The following is a 9,672-nucleotide window of genomic DNA, read 5'->3' on the forward strand; positions in this document are numbered from 1 at the left end:
GGGAAGAAGCAAAAACTCGCTGGAGCGTAGCTTGCTCACTCGAGGGTTAACGCGCATCACCATCTGTCGCTTCTGACGTCACTTCCGTTACCACTGCTGCTGCTGCTGTTATTGTTACTTCTGTTTGTCGTCATTACTGTTGGGAGGTCTATTTAAAGAATTATTAAAAAATTTAAAATTACTGCGTTGGTGTGTTCACGATGAATACAAATAGGGCTGTTTCAAGTGACCAGATTTTATTAATTAATTAATTAATTAACTAAACAATTAATAAATTAATTAGTAAATTAATTGATTGAAATGAATTAAAAACTCAAGAGGTTAAAAAAAGATTGTTTTCATGCTGTTTGAAGTTTCGTTATATAAATTTAAAAAAGTTGAAATAAGTTTTAGAAAAAAATTGAAATTTTATTACGAGCAAAATTTAAAAACGATAAAAGTTAGATAGGAACTTTTCAACAATGCAGTTAATGTAACCTCTGACAGCAACAAACTTTACAAAAACATCAGCCGACATCATGACATCAACAACCGCAACGGCTTCAACATCGTCACCACTCATTACTTCAAGACAAACTCCAACAACAACAACAACAACGACGACAACGACAACATCAAAAGACAACAACAACAACAACAATGGTGGGTCGATATACACGGGTTCTGTACTGTTAATGGAAGCAATCCTCCGTAAAAGACCTGATGTTGTCGATTATCTCATCGCGAATCGCTCCCAGCTGAGCCTCAACCTCAACTCCAGGGATAAAACCGGGAGTAACATCCTTTTCTATGCCGCATCTGTCGGCAGTCCGCAAGATTTAGAGAAGTTGATATGCGCTGGCTGCAATGTGGCTAGCGACTACGAAAAGAGGACGGTGCTGATGCAGGCCACACTCAGTGGCAGGGTTGATATTGCTGACTATCTCGTTCAGATCAGTGATGCTGTTGGTCTGGATGTCTTCCAGTGTGATTCCATGGGCCGGAATGCTATGTTCTACGGGTCGGTTGGTCTTTTTGTTTGTTGGATGGTGGTCAATGGGTTGGTGTTGATTCTTGGTTGGTCACTGGGTCATTGGTTGGTTGAATGATTGATTTTTAAAATTTGTTTATTTGATTTACAGATTAAAGATTGATAGATAAAAATTGGTTCATTTGAAATTTAAAATTTATACCAACAGCTTCTAATAATTGAAAACACATAATAAAAACGTCAGAAAAAGTAAAGATAATAAAAATAACGAGACTGAAATGAGAAAATCAAATCGGTTAAGAAGATGACGACGACGACGATGAAAATGTTGATGACGACGACGACGATGAAAATGTTGATGACGACCGTGGTGATGATGATGAAAGAAGATGATGATGACGACAGTAAGGTCGCCAGCGGTATGGACGCTGTGGTAATAAAATAGGAAGTGCAACTAATGAATTCCATCGCCAGACAGCAAAATTGAACTTGAAAAATTTGCGTCATCAATTCTAAGCGCCATCCACACATCCTCCTCGTCGTCATCGCCCTTATCACATGACGTCATCATCCTCTTTTCCGTATCACGTGACATCATTTTGAGGACGTCATCATCTTCTCCTCACTATCGCGTGACATCACTTTCATGTCATCCTCATCAGCATCGTCTTAAATTGTTATCACAACTATTACCATTATTATTATTAATATAAATTTTAAGCAACAATTTTCATGTTACCATCATCATCACGTGACATAAATATGACGTCCTTATCAGGTCGTCATCATCATCGGTGTTAGTTTTATTACTAGCATTTTTCTTTGTATTTATCAAGATTACACAAACACCAACAACAACAACAACAATAACAACTGAATGACGTCACAACAACAAAAACAATAATAATAACAACAATAACAACAACAAAATTATTAGCCCGAACCAGCAAAATATGAAATGTTTTGAGCATAGAAATGAAATTTTTGTTGAGTGATATTTTGACAGCATTTTTGTAGAGCATTTTTCGCAAACTGAAAAAAATGGGTTTTTTTTATTGCGCTGTTATATCTTTGTTATGGTGAGTTGTTGTTGTCATTGTTGTTGCTGTTGCTGTTGTTGTTGCTGTTGTTGTTGTCGTCGTCGTTGTTGTTGCTGTTTATTGTTGTTGTGATGCGTTCTAACTTTACTATAGTGATAATTTTTTATTGCTGATTCTGTTAAAGTCTATATTGTTATTATAAGATAACAATTATAACACTTCCCAAATACAAATAATAATAATAAAATCAGGAAGGTAATTACCTAACAAGTTCTCATAAATAACTGTGAATTACAATTATAAATTATTCTTTGACTGTTGTAATTGTTGTTATGATATATATATATATATATATATATATATATGTGTGTGTGTGTGTGTGTGTGTGTGCGTGTATGGTTGTGTCTGTGTGCGTGTGTGTGTCTCTGTGTGTGTGTCTGTGTGCGTGTGTGTGCTCCGTTTCTTAGAAAGCATTGGTAAGAGAGCACTATAACAATTAAGCAATCAAATTTCTTATTCGGGTTCGGACAATTACCACTGTCTTATAATAACTAGAGTTGCACTTGTAGTAGTAGAAGTGCTGGTAGTAAAAGTAGTGGCAGTAACAGCAGCAGCTGTAGTGGTAGTAGTTGTAGTAGTAGTAGCAGTAGTCGTAGCAATGGAAGTAGTAGTAGTAGTAGCAGTAGTAGTAGTAGTAGTAGTAGTGACAGTTGTTTTCGTTGTCTTTGATTCACGCGTTTCTTTTTAAAGTAATTTAAAAGTGGATTTAAGCAGAAGACCAGACGTTATACATCGCGTTGAATAATTGATGGCATACTACCAAGAAACAAAACAAAAAAAAAACAAAAAATTACTCTTTGCTCTCCCATATTTTTTTATTATCTTTGCTTTGATGATAACAAAGAACATTATATTAATATGGCGCTCGGTGCTAATTTCCATGCCTAACTCTGTAATAAAAATATTAGCGTCGTTTTAATTGGTGGCTATTTTTAGATTTTTTGGTTGGTTGGTTGGTTGGTTTGTTGATAATTTCTGAAATCCTCGCCACTTCCATCATCTTCATCATTATCTCATCATCGTCATTTATTAATCGCTACCGTCATCATCATACATAAACAGCATCATCTAATGGCTTACAATCCACCAAACATACACGCACACACACACTAACTCACTGACGTACACACAGACACACACAACACACATCAAAATACACACCGATGCCCAACGCAAATACACAAATACATACAGAGACATCTAATGTTGATCAATCCGAGCGGTCGATCTAATCGAAGAAAAACCTTTCAGAGTTGTCTTTGTTTTTTTTTGTTCTATGCTCCGATCAATTTATCTAGCTCGATTTTTTTCTCTCGATATGTTATTCTTTGGTCGTGTGGTGATAATGTTGTTGTTGCTGGTGGTGCTGGTGGTGTTGTTGTTGTTATCTGTTGTTGATGTTTTGGATGATGTGATTGATGTTGTTCATTTCGTTAATGTCATTTTTATTTTCGTTATCAACTTTCATCATTTATCCATCATCAATCTTTCCGTGAAATTTACCTTGATAATCATCATTTTGTAATCATCACCACCACTATCGTCACCATCATCATCATCATCGCCATCATGACGATCATTATCATCATCACCAGCGAGAAGCGGCGTCAACAGGAAGTGAGTAATGATGTCGTTTTGGTGATTGATGACGTAAGCGATCACACAAACTTTGAAAATAAAAACGCGCCCTCACTTCCGCTCTAGAAAATCGCTTTGCTAATCAATTGCCCTTATTGAAGTTAATTTCTTCATGATGTGTCTGTGTTTCTTTGTGTGTGCTTGTGTGCGTGTGTTTGTGTGTATGTGTATACGATTGTGTGTGTGTGTGTGTGTGTGTGTGTGTGTGCATGCATGTGTATGCATGATTCTGTAATGTGAGAGTATCACAGCATAATATGTGCAACCACAAAACGTCTGCTGACTCGAGCATTGCTTCTCTGAGATGCATTATTAGTTATTTTAATTCATCTCCTATTTTTGTATGTTTTTTTGTATTCCAACCCACACACAACACACACATACAACACACAACACACACAATCGCAGAGTTGAGAGCAACAAGATAGAGATGGTGGAGTACTTGCTATCAACCGGGGTGGAGTTTGCAGTAACAGACGACAACACGACCGCCATTATGCAGGCTGCCAAAAACGGAAATGACGTAATGACGCGTTTCCTTTTGAGCGCGTACAAAATGGCGGAAAATAATAGCAAACTCTCCTCCAGCAACAAATCCCCGAACAACACGTGGACGGAAACGGATGGTTTTTTGACACCGGAAGTAGACAAATTGGCTGACGTCATAAACATGGCGGATTTGAATGGAGAAAATGCTTTATTCTACGCCATCCAATCGTGCAGCACTTCCGTGGCAACCATTTTAATTCAAAATGGCGCCAATCCATTCTGCGAAAACCCCGACGGTGTAAATGCGATCTCTTACGCCTTGAACAACGCACCTCCCCACGTGACTGCTGCCATTTTGGATTGTTGCTACGAACTCCTCAGCGGCGAAATCAACGACTACGATGTACGCAACAAGCGTGAGAACAACAACAATGAAGTCAGCAACAACAACAACAATATCGACAACAACGACAACATCAACAACATCAACAACAATAACATCAACAACACCAACAACATCATCAACAACAACAGCAACAACAGTGGAAACAACAACAAAAGTGTACAAATCGTTCATAAAAATGCCGACGAGAAGAATACAGCATTTGCGAAGAAAGAAAAGCCAACAAACAACATCAACAACCATTCATTAACTCAAATGAGTAGCAGTTACGATAGCGATGCCGGAAGCAGTTGCAGCAGCAGCAGCAGCGGCGTGTGCAGCAGGTGCACTAACCACAGCAATGATGAAATTTATCAGTTCATAGACAATAATGACGTCATCAACAACAATCTCTCTTTCTCTTCGACTGTCGAGAGCAACGTAGTCAAAAACATCAACAACAACATCAACAACAACAACATCAACAACAACAACATCAACAACAACATCAACAACAACAACATCAACAACAACAACATCAACAACAACAACATCAACAACAACATCAACAACAACAACATCAACAACAACATCAACAACATCAACAACAAAACAACAAATAACACAATTGTCGACAACAACAACATCAATAACAAGAAGATAGTAAACATCAACAACAAATACATCAACAACAAAGACATCAACAAGGCACACAGCATCCACAGTGTTTTCAGCAACAACATCGAGAATGACTTCAACAATTCCGACAACATTAAAAACATCAATAATCTTTTCAACAGCATCAGTCACATCAGTAACGACATTAACAACAACAACAACAACAAAACTAACAATGATATCATTAATAATGACAACAAAAACAACAACAGTATTTTACAAAACAATGATGAGGTGGCCAATTTTTTTAATGTAACGTTCAATCAACAAGTTTCTGATGACGTCATCATAAACAACAACATCAACAACAACATCAACAACAACAGCAACAAAACAACAAGTGACACGATCATTACTACTACTAACAGCAACAGCAGCAACAACGACAACGACGATGTTGTCAACAAATGTTGCCAAACGGAAAACGTTCGCAAATTCATTAATTTTCAACAAGATGTTACCAAAGATCGTACATTTTGCTACAGAAATTGCGCAGAAAAAGACACAAGTAGTTTATTTGCAATAACGTCGTCGTCATCATCATCATCATCAACAACAACAAAATCAACACCACCAACAACAACAACAACATCAACAAACGAACGAATTAAAACATTCCTGACAAACTTATTGAACTGCAAGGATAGCAAGCAGCGCTCCAGCGTTCAGTGCCTCATCGAGACAGGGGAGTTCGAACTGGCCATGAAGTACTGCAGACTGTCGGAACGTGTGGATGCAACGCTGTTGAGGTTGCTGAGACAGCATCAGGACGAAAGTGGTTGCACGTTGCTGATGAGTTCCTGCAAGCAACCGTTGCATGATACCAAGAAGAACAACTGCTTCCATAGCAACTACTACCAACTCAACAAAACAAAACGCCGCCTCAACAACAACGGCAACAAAAATACTCGCAAAATCAACAAGCTTGACCTAATAAAATATTTTTGTGACGTCATAAAATTTGACCCAGATATTCTTGACTTCCGGGGTCGAAATGCCCTATTTTATTCGGTGGAGAGTATAGACGCAGCCGCTACGTCATACTTGCTGCAAAAAATTAAAAAACTACAACCGGAAATAGGAACGAAACGAACGGCGTTAATGGCGGCTGTGGCAACAGGAAGCCAGCCACTCGTCTGCGAGATGCTGGTGTCCAGGTTCGCCACGGAATTGCTCGCACAGAGGGACGAAATGGGACGGACGGTCCTGCACTACTGCACTATGCTGGATGGATCCGTGTTGAGTGGCATCATGCTGGACACCCTGCTGAAGTTTGAAGAAGGAATGCCTCTCTCTTCAAATGCAGCCACCACCTGGGCCACAACGTGTGACGAGAAGAAGAAGAACGTCGCAAATGAAGTTGAGAGTTATAGTAGTAGTAAGGGGTGTAATGGTGAAGATTTTCTATTGCCTTCGTTCTCAACTCTGAGATTATCACCCTTGATATCATCGTCATCGTCATACTCATCACCGACTTCATCATTATCATCGCCACTGCTGTCGACAATGACGACAACGACGACGACAAGTCCGCTGTCATCACCTTTGACCTCTGCCTTCTTCACCCCACCACTCTTACGTCAGAGCCCACGTCATAATGACGGTAATTATGATGTTTATGATGGTGCTCTTGATGTCGTGTGGTTGCTGTTGCTGCTGCTGCTGACGATGATGTAGAGGAGGAGAGGAATGATGATGATGATGAGAATGATGATGATGATGATGAAAGTGATGATGATGAAGGAAACGACGATGATGATGATAGCGTTGTACCATAAATGATAATTTTGACGACGACGAGGCTCATGATCAAAACATCGTCCATTGACGAAGCTCATTATCGCGCGCGACCATGATATTAATGTCCAAGATATAAAATACTGGCCAATAACTTTTTTGCGTTCAGAAAGATGATTTTCATGATGTGAATTATTGATGTTAAAATTAACTGAATAAAATTTTACAATATCTGAAAAAGATTGATACTATGCATTATTTTATTGTTATTTTAATTACATTCATTTAATTTTTATTATAAAATGAATTATATTAAAATTAAAACTTTTATATAAATTATATGAATTAAAATAAATTATATACATAATTTTTATGCTTACCTGCTTTTTGCAAACAACCACCAAGACGTTCAAAACGAAAACGATCTAGTGGATAAAAACTTCATCATCAACAACAATATCAACAACAACATCAACAACAACAATCTCAGCAACAACATGAATACCAGAATTTCGACTTGTATATCTACCTTAACATCAACAACAACCCCAACAACTTCGTCGACATCCACACCACCATCAACATCAACACAACTCACCGCCAATCTTCAAGCAGCACAACAACCCACAACAACAACAACAACAACAGCAATCTCTAACAGCTACAACGTCAACAGTAGTGGCAGCGGCGTCACTGACTTCAACAAACGCTGCCACCCAGACATTGCAGACAACGAGGGAAAGACCCCATTCATGTATGCATGCAGGAACTGCAACAGACCTGCTGTCATGAGACTCCTAAAGGAACCTCTGGTCTCGCTGGATCGAAAGGACAACATGGGAAGAAGTGTGCTACATCACTGCTTTCTTGGGCCAACCGCTAGTTTATTCTGCGTCGGGTCTCTATTGAGGAGAAGTGTAAAGGTGAATGCAGTTGATAATTTTAACGTTACGAGTCTAATGCTTGCCTGTCAAAATTTCTCCGTGACAAATATCCCGGTGATTAAGATCCTTGTGGATTTCGGAGCGGACCCAGTTCTGCAGGATGATGATGGGAGAGATGCCTTTGATTACTGTCCGCCTGTTGGCTGCGAGTACGTCAAAGGGCTTATGAGGAGTAGATTTGGTGAGTCTTTGTTTGTTTCTGTTGTGACGTTGTTTTAGTTGTTGTGGTTGTTGTTGTTGTGATGATGTTTGTACCATTATATCATTATAGTAGCAGCTGATGATGACAACATCAAAAATGATGACGAAAATGATGATAATTGAAATTATGATGATGATGAGGAGGAGGAGGAGGATATTGATGATGATGATGATGAGGGTGACGATGACGTTGATGATGATGATGACTTTGATGATTAGGGTCTAGTACATTTTTAATGTTATTGATGTCAGAACGGGCAAATAACCGAATTAAGAGCGCTGTGCATATTGTTGGAGGAGGCCTCATAAACCTGCGTTACGTCACGATGACGTAATTGAATGAATACAATTACGATGAATGAATAATTCATGAATGAATGTTTACAGGTGTCCGTGTGAGTCCGTGCGTGTGCTATTTGTATGCGTGCGTGAGTGTGTGTTTGTATGCGTGCGTGTGTGTGTGTTTGTATGCGTGCGTGTGTGTGTGTTTGTATGCGTGTGTGTTTGTGTGCGTGCGTGCGTGTGTTTATGCGTGTGTGCGTGCGTGCGTGTGTGTGTCTGCGCGTTTGTAAGCGTATGAAGGCGTTAGACAAGAGCTGATTTGACTGATGTACAAAAAGTACATTGCAGTGGACTGTTACCTGCAGGGCCAATGAGAAAGCTGGTGATTGAATGCATTGATAAGTGAATGAATGAATTAATTAATTTATTTATTGATTAAAAATTAATAAATGAATAACTGAAATTATAAATGAATTAATTGATTTATTCAAAAATGATTTGCTGAATATGCGTTCAACCAAATTAATTGAAGAATGAATAAATAAAATAAATGAATGAATGAATGGATGAACGAACGAAACACGAATTCATAAATGAATTGATGGATTAACGAGAGATACAGCTTATATTCCATGAAGTATGGATGAATGGATGGTTGGATGGTTGCATGGATGGATGCATGGATGCATGAATTGAAGATGGTTCTTGATAGATGGATTGATTGGTAAATGAATGAAGCAGTTGTTCCTCTTAACTTATCAATGATCGGATGATTGAATCGCGGTTGAATATAGTTGAATGAACAAAATAAACGAAAAATGAACGAACGAACGAACGAACGAGCTAATGAACAAACAAATAAACAAAGAAACGAATGAATGAAATAAAACATGATCGTTCAAATGAAAAATGAATGATTGAATGAAAAGACTGTATTGTTGAACGACTGAATGTATGAAAATTGAATGACTGAAGGGATGAAAGATAAACAAATAAAAAAAATGAATGAATGAACGAACGAACGAACGAACGAATGAACAAATGATTGATTGCTGAAAAATAAATGTAATATGAGCGGATGAAAAGATGAATGGATGTTTGAATGAAATGTAACCAGAGAATCAATGTGTCGAATAGTGTTAACAGTTTCACTGATATGACATAAATTTTAAAAAAAAAGATTAATATTATAATATTAACAATAAAAATATGAAACATTATAAACATAGACAAGCAAACAAAAACCTAAAC

At 38.0% G+C, this 9,672-nt stretch overlaps 1 protein-coding gene across 1 annotated transcript; it reads left to right on the plus strand.

The window, feature by feature from the left end:
- Window positions 1–518: 518 nt before the first annotated feature.
- On the plus strand, window positions 519–8,827 carry HELRODRAFT_176838 (hypothetical protein; the record flags this gene model as incomplete). The annotated part of the gene is made up of 6 exons (XM_009024162.1): window positions 519–1,004; window positions 2,262–2,265; window positions 3,666–3,687; window positions 4,117–6,635; window positions 7,643–8,119; window positions 8,787–8,827. The coding sequence occupies 6 exons, from the start codon at window positions 519–521 to the stop codon at window positions 8,825–8,827; spliced, it is 3,549 nt and encodes a 1,182-aa protein (XP_009022410.1).
- Between the last annotated feature and the right edge of the window lie 845 nt (window positions 8,828–9,672).

This window comes from Helobdella robusta (genome assembly GCF_000326865.2).
Source record: "Helobdella robusta unplaced genomic scaffold HELROscaffold_39, whole genome shotgun sequence".
NCBI classification, from domain to species: domain Eukaryota; kingdom Metazoa; phylum Annelida; class Clitellata; order Rhynchobdellida; family Glossiphoniidae; genus Helobdella; species Helobdella robusta.